This window comes from Oryzias melastigma, linkage group LG21, assembly GCF_002922805.2.
Source record: "Oryzias melastigma strain HK-1 linkage group LG21, ASM292280v2, whole genome shotgun sequence".
Classification (NCBI taxonomy): domain Eukaryota; kingdom Metazoa; phylum Chordata; class Actinopteri; order Beloniformes; family Adrianichthyidae; genus Oryzias; species Oryzias melastigma.
The window spans coordinates 19086147-19099005 of NC_050532.1; the positions used below are offsets into that span (position 1 = coordinate 19086147).

Genomic DNA, 12859 nt, shown 5'->3' on the forward strand with positions numbered 1-12859 from the left:
GAAATCTCAGTAAGACAAATTCTACTACTTTTATTGACATTTTCTTTTACTTATAACAAAGAAAAACAATGTTATTCTATTTTTTTTATCTGTTTTGGAAGGAAATTCAGTTTTATTACTCTAAATTAATATTTATACTTTAACTTTTTCAGGTAACATGTTTCTAAAACACATTTTAGAAGTTGTACTAAAAACTTTGTTGTGCACTTTAAAGCATAAGTGCTGACTGATAAAATGTGCTATTTATATGCACATGCACAAAAAAAAAGAGAGAAGCTGCGTGGAAATGACAAATGACCCAAAAGAGTGACGTGGCTGCTGTGCATCATTACGACTCCTGCCTGTCGACCTGCTCGCTGCAGCTCTGTGCTCAGGAAGCTGTCGAGCAGTTTTAATTATGTATATAATCAGGTTGGGGTCAACATATTTCATTCCACAAGAATGATGCGTATTTAATGACTCTAATGCATTACCATCTATTTGCAATCTCACTGACGGAGTACTTGTGAGTTTAACGACCATTAATCAGCATCAAGGTTTGTCTATCTGCAGAGAAAAAATAGATTAGGGAGGGATTTTTTTCATATAGAGCGTTACAAGAGAGCCACATTGTCCCAGTTAAGAGCTATGCAGAGCGGGTTGATAGATAATGGTCACCTCGAGGCTGCCTAATAAAGCATGTTAAAGGACTTAGGAGCAGACATTGCTGAGCGTAGTTTTTACAATGCAAGATGTATTGGCTTAATATAGTTACTCACTGATGCTTACCTGACTGAATGCCCCTCACACAATCAAGGATGGCTGTAATTATTTATCTTGAGAAGGACTAGACTCTTTTGGATGTGTTTCAGGACTTTTTTTGTAAACATCGATCATGAAGGACAAAGTAAACACTGACACTTGGCAATGTTATTTGGAAGAATTCACAAATATTTTACTAAATTGTAGAATAAACATCTTATGAATATGGGCTAATTAATATTTGGTATTTTATGGTGCTGCTGAGCTACGGTGGCCCTGAAGTGCAAATCACTCAAAGCAAAAACATAACAAATATCATTACAATTACATTTGTTTCCCGAAAGGTTTCATTTTAAATTTGTTTAATTATTATTTTTTTGTTGTAATTACATTTTGGTTTCTGGATTTTTTTTTTATTATTTGTTTTGCTTTTTAAATTGTTGTGATCATTAAAATGTTTTTGCGCTGAGTGATTTGTTGGCAGGATTTGTCCTTCAGGGCCACCGTACAAAACTGCCCAAAAATGTATACTTTGCCACTGATGAGCACATAAAGCAGAAATTACTCAACATAAGGTCAAAACAGACATCTTGTCTTTTTTAAATGACATTTTTTTCTTTTCTTTTTTTTTTAATAAAATTGCTCAATAAATAAGTAAAGTGACATTATTTTTGTATTAGATCAAACCTGTGCTTTAGAAAAAAAAATAGATTTAATACTAACTGTAACAATGATTAGTTTCTCTAAATGCCTTTGAATTTAACATAAAAATCGACCAAAGTGTGTAGTATTTTGTTTTCATGCTTTACCTGTTGTTTTAGTTGGAGGGAAACTAAAAAATAAAATAAAATAAAATAAAATAAAAAACACTGCAAAAGTCAGGAAAAATTATGTTTTATAGCAAATACATTTATGCCTTAAGGCAAACATTTAAAGTTTGGAGAAAATGTGAACTTTAATTTCCAATTCAAGGAGCATTTTAAATTTTTGCAGAAGTTTCTCCCCCAAAAAATGACTTCACTTTGGCCTATTTAAAGATTTTGATCCCATTGAAAAGTGAACATTGAACAGACTTCTTTTCACAGAACAAAACAATAACGTTCTGCTTGCTGACAAGTTCTTGAATAGATCCCACTTTGGAAAATTGCAAAGCGTTTCCATAATTCAACTCTATTCTCGAATGGAAATGTCACTGTTATAGAGTAAAAAAAACCTCTTTATTGTAAAAGTTTGATTTAAAATTGGTTGAAAGAGTGGAAATGGTCCCTTTTTTTAGAAGTTATTCAGAAGTTACTTTAATTCACTTATGTGCATTTCTAAAATGAAGCTCAGTCAAATACCCAATTATATCTGCATTTTTACCTGCTCAGAAAAAAACACACAATACTAACATGCAAAGCTAACATTTGTATTGATGTAAATCCTGTGATCCTATTGCACAAAGTCTTGGCGGGGTGGGCTCAGTAAACTGAGACACACTGGGAGGAGGAGCCCCCAGCAAAGCCCACAAACAGTCGAATGAAAAGCAACATCAATTTTGGCACAGACAACCTCCGTCACACAGATTAGGCAGGCACAATACGCGGCCTCCTTATCTCCAGCGGCAGGAGGAGGACAGGCAGATCTGCACAGGATGGAAACATTCTCATGGACGTAATGGGCAAAATCAATTGTTGCCCTCCTCAATCAATGTAGCCCCCACTTTCACCGTTCAGCAGCTCAGCAGTAATTGAAGTTATCCTTGGTCTGTAATGACTGGCTAAAGCACAACCATGACAAAGTTGAAAGTGTGCGATATCAGGGAAGATGCCAGCAGGGCGGAACACGGGTGTGTGTTTGTGTCGACGTGCACGGCCCGCCGGTGGTTCTTCTTACCCGTATGGTCCACGCACGGACCTCATCTGGCCCGGCGGTGAAGAAATACTCCAGCTGCAGGGCGGCGTAGCCCGTCTTGATGATTTTGTTCAGTGCACTGGTAAAAGAGAAATTCAAACCATTTTCAGAATTCTTCGCCGCCACTCATCCCTGCAGACGAAAGACGCCATTCTTATAAACTCAATAAACCAACGAGATGGGTCACTTTGTTTCACACGCTCAACTCTCCAAAGGTTTCTGTGATTAATTAGAATGCTTGAAGACTCATTTAACATTTTTTAAAAATTCAACCCGTTGCTTCACTCTGTGTTGGGAGACGAGGGGGGGGGGATAAAACCTCTGCTGTCACAATTTTTCTCTCCAAAGAGGTTTTTCAGGCGAGAACAATAAACCCCAAAATGGCCAAGTTATAATTATACCTACAGATGACAGATGACGGTTAAAAACTTAATTTAGAGGAAAACCCTTTGACTGAGTTGTTCAGTAAGAAGAGGGATCCTTTGCTTTATAATGGTAATTACTCTGCCATTTATTATTCTATCACCACATGCAATTAAAGGAGTGCATAGGACACAGCTGATAATAAAGTGAAGGGAGACTGAATGCTAATTAACCTCTGCGTCTTCTGCTCCGTGCAGTACTTGTGTCTCTCCTCTTCGCTCATGTCCTGTAGCTTGCTCTCCAGGTTTCCGCTGAAGGGGATGACCACGGCTCCGGGATCGTGGCTGTCCACCCACTCCTTGATTTTCACCAACCTGGTGGGAAACAGCAGCCACATAGAGACTACTGGAGAAGGAGTTTGTTGGTTGTAAGCTGAGAATCTGCAGGATTCTACTTTGTCTTGTAATAAGTTTTAAAACGTGTCATTTACATTTTTGATTTGATTTATTTTGTAGAAAACAATTAAAAGAACAATATGGCTTCATACGTGTAACAAAAACTAGCAGCTAAATGCACAATCTTTTCACTTTACATTGTAGTAACTAAAATCCCCAAAAATAATAAAATTAAAGATTTTTTTTTTTTTCACCAAATCTCTTTCTGCAGCATTTTATGCATGCTGTCAAACAGATCCGGATTCAGCTAGCCCCATTATGGGATGCAGGTAGACTATCGGGCGAAGGTGCAAGTCTGGTGTGGTGAAAGTTTAGGGTGTCATATCTCTCAAAGTCCTAAAAATGCAACAAAAACTGTATCATTTGATCTGTTTAATGAGTCCTATAAAAATTCTAAATGGGAAGATCCTAAAAACATACTTAAGAATGACTGAAAAATTAGGAATTTTAGAACAAAAAAGTATGATACTGGAGACTTGGCCTTGGCCTCCATTCCTATAAGACTTTACCCAGGCACCCATTACACTCAGAACAATGCAACATATTGAAAATCATGTAAATACTTTTGCTTGGATGAAAATCAAACATTCACTGCAAAAACAGGACCCTTAAAAATTAGTTGTCCCCATTGGCAGATTTTCTTTAAATATTAATAATAAAAACATGTTAATGGATTCAAAAAAAATTCTGAACAAGAACTCCTTTTCTGAACTAAGATTATTTTGCTATTGAGAAACTATCTTTATTAAATTATTTTTCTTGCAAAACAGAAAATAATTACTATTATCTTAAAACACGGGCCTTTTTACTTTTTAAAGATTTGCTTTTTCCAATGTGGGTAGGTCACATTGTTAGATTGCTCATACTTTTTTAATTTATCACCAAATAGAAACAATTTAGAAAAAGTTTAAGTCAAAATGTGGCCTTGACTGGAAGTCCTGAGATCTAATTTTTTCACTTTTTTTCACATCTTCATCAGTTTAGTGACAGAAGCTGAAGAAAAGTCAGCTTGTCATTTTATTAACTTGTTCTGTACTTATTTATTCATTTAAAAATCCTTTTTTTGTCTGAGTTTACATTAAGTTGAATAAAAATGCCAAGAAATATCTTAAAAAAGGAAAATAGCAAAAAATCTCCTTTATATTCTCATCTAGCTTTAAGAACTTAATGTAGTGCAAATAAAATAAAGCCACAATCTTAAATTCAGTCTAAAAACCCCTCATTTTTGAAGATTTCTGTTAAATAAACATTTTGTAGAACATACAATCCAAAGATTTACTCCTTTAATTGATAAAAAAAGTTGTTGTACTCAATATTTTACATTTTATTTGTAAACTAAAAAAAAGACGTATCTAGCATTCCATATATTGAGAACGGTTTTTATTTAAATCAGCAACACATTTATTTAACAAAAACGGAACAAATTTTGCCAAAACTACAACCCTGACATTTGAACTGCAGTTGTATGGAAGGGGAAAAGAAAGAGCGATTAAACCCCTTTGTCATTCCGAGTCTTTTTTCCCTCCTGTTCAGCAGGACACCTGACATTGCAGGACAAAGATATCCTCACATTTAATGGCAAACTCTCAGTCAGAACAATACAAGGGGGTTAGGGCAATTATGAGATTAGCCCCACAAGCTCCGAGGCTGGGATTGGACAGACAGCAAAGAACTGCATCCGACAAATCCATTTTCACACGCCGGCTCCTGGGCTAGATTGATTCTGAGGGGTCCCTGTCATTATGTGTAATCCTAGTTTCCTGTTTAAAGCCTATAGGAATCAAAAACAGGGAGGACCCAAGCCACCTCAACATCTGCTCCGATAGCCGTGTCACCGCTTTATCATCTGCAGCACCGCATCACTGCCCCAACCTAATGATTATCAATACGCAAGACATGACAGGGACCATTGAATATTCTCAGCAAAAAAGTCTGAAATGTAGCCAGTTTGTTTCTCTGACCAGACGAACACCTATTAAGAGCCATAACCTCACATTTCCCTTTCTGTTCACATCATGTGTGGAGGGCTGATGTTTGACTGCTGCAACAATAAGGTGGTAACCAAAAGTCCTACCAAGAAAAATAGTCCAGAAAGCCTGAAAGCACAAGAGACGGAAGGCACTCCAAGAGGGGAAAAATCCAATCTGAGATAATAACAGCCGTAGTTTGTCACTTTTAGCAGCACAGATGTCTGTTTGGTGGCACATTATTTGCATTCGTCAGGTATTACGTTCTCTACAGGCGGCTGAATAATGATTCACAAATCACTCTCTCCACACCAGTCAAGGGCTGTGATCGTTTGAATAGACCATTGTACCTGAGACTGTAATTGGTGAAGACTTGACAGAGCTGAGCCAAGCCAGCCGAGTAACAAAGAGGCTATTGGTAGAAGGCTGAGGGATGATTTTAATAATATGAAGCCGAGACGGAGAATGTGAGCTGCAAATGAGCGCTGGGGTCTCTGGGTCTTTGCACTGAGTGACACGGGACCAGACAAACACCTTGCCATGGGAACGTGAAACACCCCCTTCCCTCAACTCCAGAAACAAAGCACTGTCAATTAAGAGCTTTGATTCTCCGTCAACACGACTTCCAAAAGCAATTCTGCAAGCGTCACCGCCGCCTCCCAGCGCTGCGCGGCAATATGTATTTATACGTCTTCCAATTATTTGAGTGGCATTTTCCACAGATATCTGTGCAAACATTCTTGTGCCTCATCATCCAGCACTTCATGTGACAGTTTCCCTTTTTCTTTTGGTCACTCCGTGTGGGTAAATGTGTTTTCTCCAAGCGCCTTTGTGTGCATGGAGGCATGTCACCATTAGATCTGCATAATATCTCATCCAAAGTTTTAAGAAAACTGGATTTTTGTTTCCTGCCACTGATTTAAAGAAAGCAGATCTATATTGTTTTGTGGGACAACTTTCAAAAGCTTTTACGACTCTCAACTTCTATGAGTAAGAGGGATCGTGCATGAGTGCATGTGTCTTGTCAGTCTCCCATTATGTCCCCGCTCTAAGTACCATCTCTGACTGCTTGGTTAATAGAAAGATTCAGCACTTTCTGGTCTTCATTTCCCTCTCTGAACAAATGATGCCTGAAATTTTTATTCTTTTTATAATGGAATTCCAATGGCCTTTAATGCAAATCAAGTGGAAATTTTTGCATATCAAGTGGGAAAAATTAAATGTTAACCACGTTTTAATGTGATTAAGGGTGACAGGGACATTATTTCTGCTAATCATTCACCAGCGTGAAGGCTCAAAGAAAGCCAGTTGTGTGTATGTGTTTTTTTTCTTTTTTATATTTTGGATTTCAAATCAAAGAGAAAAACACAGCTTTTGAACACACTTTATTCAAACTTTTATAAATCTGAAACACGCATAGATTATGTACTTTCTAAATTTATTTCTAAATGTCTCTTAGACCAAAAATGGTGTGTGATTTGTTTTATAGCTTCAGATTTACCGTTTCCTTGATTTGGAAGATTCTAAGTAAGGTAAAGAATTGTAAAATAAAAAAAAAAACAAAATGTCCAAAAAGTATTGAACTTTTCACATGAGCTCTCTAAAACTGGGATCCAACCACAAGGAACTAAAGCCTCATTCCCATTGAGCAATACAGTACAGTATGGTGTAAAATGGACCCATTAATCCAGACTGAACCATTTTTAGGCTCCAGTTGGTTGTATGGCAATGGAAAAATGGAACGGACTGGTTGGGTGGAACTACTGTTGTAAACCCATTAATTGGCGGAAGGTCATTACAACTATAGAAAGCACCAAACCAGTGCTAAAACTTCCAAACAGCTTTCATAACTTTTTTAGGCTGGATTCCTCTTTGTTGCCTGCAATTTTCTCTCAACAACATTGACTGGTTTACATATACGAAGTACCATAATCCAGACAAAATGAAAATTATCTTCTTGATGACCTCCAATGTTCGTTTTTGCTGTAGTCGCGCTACTATGACCCACTTCTACAGAATGGTTCTACACCTCTCATTTGCCAAGATGGTCCGGCTCTGAGGGGAAATGCTCACCTGAATTGCCTGGATCTTTCTAAAACCATACTGTCCCACGTGGTGGAAATGACTAGGGGTGTATGAAAAATCGATTTGGCGACATATCACAATGTTTTTTCTTGCGATACTTGTATCGATTTAAAATGCTGACAAGACAATATTTCATTAATTATTATTATCTTTAGAGTCTTATTTTTGTTTTCCACTCAAACCCCCGGCCACTAGATGGCAGCACACTGGGGCTCTTTGAGAAGCTCTACACCACGACCAAAACAACAACAAGAACCAGCTTGTGTTAAAACAAGCATGTACTACTAAGTTTTTATTTGGGATGAGTACCAAAAAGGGAAAAATTGTTCTGGTACAGTCTTGGAATATATCACGATATGTATCGGGATGTGTATCGTATCGCCAGACTCTTGCCAATACACAGCCCTAGAAAGGAGGCTTCTGTGTCCCTCTGAGCCTCCTCACAGCAAAGCAGTTGATCAGTGATGGAGTCTATCTGGCCAAAAGTACAACTCTTTTGGTTGCTGCAATAGCGTTGGGTCGCCACCTTGTTAAAGCGTGCCATAGCTCTCAACTCAATATCAAGATGGGGTTCGAAGAGCTAAAAAGGCAAAGCGTTTTTCTACCTTTCTCGAAGTCCAAAACACTTTATAGTAAAAGTCCCATTCACACACATTCACACACTGATGGTGGCTCCAAATATTAATAGATCTCATGACTAATAGAGAGAATACATACTGCCCCCTACTGTATCGGAGTATGTGTTAGCCTCAGCAGAGAACTGATGGTAAAAAGGGTGAGTAGACCCAGTCTTTGCTCGGCTTGGCCCAACCGGTTTGCTGTGTGGAGCCCCTCTGTGTGGGAATCCTGAGTGAGGCAGCTCTTGTGTTTGCCTGGGGCTTCCCTGGGCTTTGTCAATGCTTTGATCTGCTTAAACAGCTCAAGAGGAGAAAACAAAAGGGTTCTCGAAAGAACATGAGCTGCTACCTGAGACAATAATACCACTTTGAGACCAACGTACACTCAGGTGCTTTATTAATGAGTACCAAGTCAGTTAAGCTTATAAAAAAGGTGTGACCACCTCCAGTTTCAGTGCTCCATTTAGATGCAACTGAATGGAACCTAAGATAAACATGAGTACTTTCCTCCAATGGGATGTTTCCCCGAAAATAAGAAAAAATAAAATATCATCTTGGTTAGATATACACTTTAAGTCTATACGTTAATCAATGAAAATTGTGTTTTTTGGTGTTTTAAATACGTTTTGCTGGCATTTTGCTCACAATGGAGGAAATCTATAAAGAAATTTAGACTTAAAATTTTTGTTCTGAATATTTCTTTATTCAAACTGTGGTGAACTGGGAGCAGACAAAACATGCCATTTGAAAAAGCTTGTAGTTGTTAGGTACAAACTCTAATCAGCTGTTCACAAACTCCATGCCTGGATCAATTTACATACATCCACTTGCAGACAAACTGATCCAATAACGCTTTTTTGTTTTCCTCATGGGCTGCACGGTGGCGCAAGTGGTTAGCGCTCTCGCCTCACAGCGAGAAGGCCCCGGTTCGAATCCCGGCTGGGACCTTTCTGTGTGGAGTTTGCATGTTCTCCCCGTGCATGCGTGGGTTTTCACCGGGGACTCCGGCTTCCTCCCACCGTCCAAAAACATGCTTCATAGGTTAATTGGTGACTCTAAATTGCCCCTAGGTGTGAATGTGAGAGTGAATGGGTGTGTGATTGAGGCCCTGCGACAGACTGGCGACCTGTCCAGGGTGTACCCTGCCTTCGCCCTTCAGTAGCCGGGATAGGCTCCGGCACCCCCGCGACCCCGACAGGGACAAAGCGGTCAAGAAGATGGATGGATGGATGTTTTCCTCATCTGAGCCGGCATCAGACTTAACAATGTACAGTTAGAAAGCTCCATTATTGCTCACTAATTTTGTGGCACTGGTAATGTTAGGTTGGGGTTATGAGTAACTGTAAGCTAGCAGAAAGTGTAAACAAAAGGATGATGGGAAATGAGTGCAGGTTTACTTCCTGCTAACAGTCCCGGCCACATCTCAGAGGTTAAGGATTTTTTTATATAACTTAAAACGGCATAAGATCCCTGGGATTAAAAAAAAATAAAAAAAAGGTCAGAGTGGGGCTTTAAAAACTGTCTTTCACTCAGAGAAAAGTCACATTTCATTTTCATGCACACGTGCTTTTGAATAAAAAAAAAAAAAAAAATGGAAACTCTACAGCTTTCACACTGAGCTTTTAATAAAAAAAAAAAAAATACTAACATCATCATAAATTACTGGTTTCCAACTAGTTATTAGTTGTCTTGAGAAGCAAATTAATGATTATTTTTTTAAAAGTGCAAAAAGTTGCACAAACAAGCAAAATTTGGGACATAAAGCCACATAAACTTTTTTTTCCTTGAGCTAAATTATATCTCTGCTGTGTCTTCTGAGTTTGAGGCTGTACAGTCATTTATAACACTGAAGAAGAAATAATTTAAAAACGCTGTCATTTTCAATAAAAAATTCACTGGGATTGATATTTGTATCACGATTTGCTGAAACACCTTATCACATTTCCAAGCTCAACTATTGCTGTTTCATCTAAACTGATCACAAGGTTGTTTTAACTTGTGGGATTGATGCATAAAATAGTAAAAAACAGCAATTAATGTATTTCATCTTTTGGCAAAAAAGTAGATTTTGATTAATATTTCCCAACTCAAAACTCTCCAATGAAGCAAATAAACATAGCACTTATACTATATATTTTTTTAGATTTTATGATATGTTTGATGGGTTTGTTGACAAAGTAATACACATCAGACTCAAATATCACTCCAGAATAAATTGCCTATTTGATAATTGCAAATATTTAAAGCTCGTATTTAGACATTCAACATATTTTACCAGGTGATAAATTGTTTTAACTAATTTTTGCTCAACACATTTCCAAACTTTCCTCAAAATCAGCAAAGTGAAGTCAAGATTTATTTCTCTCATTAAGAGATTTGGTCTTGAATAAGGAAATTCGCTTTTAAATTTAGTCAAGATCCTATTTCTCCATGCTTTTGTCAGTAGAAAAACCTAATTTAAAACAAAAAAAAATTGCACTGTAAAGTGTTGTCCAGTCTTAAGGATGTTGTTTTGAAGTTCAATAAATGTTGATAAGTTAGACTGGTATTCACATTATTTTGGCAACAAAAAAATTAGATTTATGTTCTAAGAATAAGTGCTAGTGTAAAATTTTACAAGGATTTTATGAGAATTTATTAATATTTTATCCTAATTTTTCCCCCATTTTGTTTTAAAATTAGTAATTTCCCCCTTAATACACATTTTTTTTTGTCACTGCAATCAAAACGAACTGAGATTTGGTACAAAAAAGGAAAAAATACAAAGGATTTACATGGAATTAGCACAAAAATACTTATGGGGCTGTATAACATTCAGTTTGAAGTAATTCTATCTTTCACTTAGATGTTTTAACTAATTTTTCCTATTTGAAACTGTATGTTTATAGATTTTATTTTATTATGAAAATAAAATACTTTTTGCATGATCACTTTACTTCTTTCTAGTATTTTTCTTTTCTTAAGATTACTGTTCCTTCCCTTTTTTCAGCTATCTCTTTTTGCAACCCAGCATAAGAGGTGCAATGTTGTTCAATTCAAATGTAACATTTCTGTAGAGTTGGTATGTTTAGTCTTTTTCTGAACAAAGAATCTTTCTTTTAATTATCATTTCTATGAAGAAATAAATCATGAATTGATTTTTATTTAGTAGAAAGGGTGGCCAGATTAAACTGTCCAGTCAAATCAAACAGAATCTCAGCTAAATAGGAATGAATTGACTGCCTAAGACGATGCCAAAAGATTTTGCACCACAGCAAAGCAATTTGTCATATTTTGACCAGTGTGGTGTCATCCTCACAAACACAAAGCCCTCTCCATTTGACTGCAGAGGTGAGCAGGTTTGGGGGTTAGGATGCTCTAACCTCCTTTCTGCTTCCTCTGGAAAAAGCAGAGAAATGAGAGGTATGAGCTAATGTTGCCTTTTGAGACCGGGACGTCGGGGGGCTCTGTGGGATGCTTTTCAACCTCCCAGTGGAGAGCTCCTGAGCGACAAGAGTGCAGACGCTCTCTGCTCCCTGTGGCCACAGCCGTACGGAAAAGCGTCACACATCAGGCTTTCAGGAAAGAGCCGGAAGGATCTGACACACACGCACACACCGCCGCCAATATCATCAACTTCTTTCGGTCTTCAAAGCAATTACCACGAGCTGGAGGAAACAGAACGTGGTGCACGCACAATGGGAGCAGCTTTAATTAAGAGCATCATCTTACATCGGGCCTCAAACAAACCTTGACGGTGTGCTGGTAACAAGCTTTTTAAAACAACTTTCCTTTCTTTGATAACTGCACCCATTAAATCTTGCAGCTTTTAAAGCCAATGAAACCTCAGTCTCCACCAGCCCCTGTTTTGTCTTTACAAACTACTTCTGGAAATGACATAATCAAAGCAACAAGGCTGTTTATGGGGACGGCAGAGGGGGCTGGGGGGTACACTTTGCATCACCCAAAATAATTCTCTATATGGGGTATCCTGTCATTCACGACAGTTCACTAGGCGAGAGAAAATAAGGGGGCCGGGGTAGGGAGAGGGGGGAGTCATCAAGATGTGACAATTGTGACAAGAGCAGGCAAAGTGTAGTGCTGAAGAACACCACACGGATTTCTCCATCTCTTCTTTTTTCCAGGATGACAGCTTAATGTCTGCCACATGCAATATTTATTCTCATCGTGTGTCAGACTGTCTAGCTGTCCTAGGGAGAACAAAGAATGCCACTTATTAGAATAAAAGCAGAAGGAAGGTAATCAAGGACACATGTAACATCAGCCAACCATGCCCCCTTCCAATCCGACATCTTTTTTCTTCTTCTCCCCTATTCATATCACTTCAACTATAATCCTGATAATAAGCTTTCAGGAGCTGTATGTGGCAACACTAAATTCATTTATTTGTCTCATTAGGGCGACGGAGGCTGCAGGCTACTTACTGTGACATGCCTGCATGGTCTTAACCTCATCAGAGGAATATAAAAGCACAGCACAGTGAAAATGGAACCCCAGACAAACCCCAACTCTTTGCATCATAAAAACGCCAAACTGCAGATTTTTACAGGTAAAAGCTTTGCAGAAGAAGCTGCTTTGTGAGGGTTTCACTCACCTTTTCCCAGACGTAAAAAAAAGTCACTAACTAAACTGGACTTTGGTCACCGTAATGACAGAACAAAAAAGAAGAAAAGCTTGTTTTAGGCTTTGTCTAATTAGTTAGACTAACAGAACTGTGTCTGCACAACAAAACACATCA

At 38.0% G+C, this 12859-nt stretch overlaps 1 protein-coding gene across 2 annotated transcripts in view; it reads right to left on the minus strand.

Moving 5' to 3' along the window:
- LOC112155038 (obg-like ATPase 1) overlaps positions 1–12859 on the minus strand; it is a 54104-nt gene that overhangs the window by 6825 nt on the left and 34420 nt on the right. For both annotated transcript variants that reach the window (XM_036209573.1, XM_024286408.2), the window contains 2 exons: positions 3231–3371; positions 2617–2713 (listed from right to left, as the gene is read on the minus strand). In XM_036209573.1, coding sequence (XP_036065466.1) covers positions 2617–2713; positions 3231–3371 — 238 coding nt within the window. The remainder of the gene's footprint in view (positions 1–2616; positions 2714–3230; positions 3372–12859) is intronic.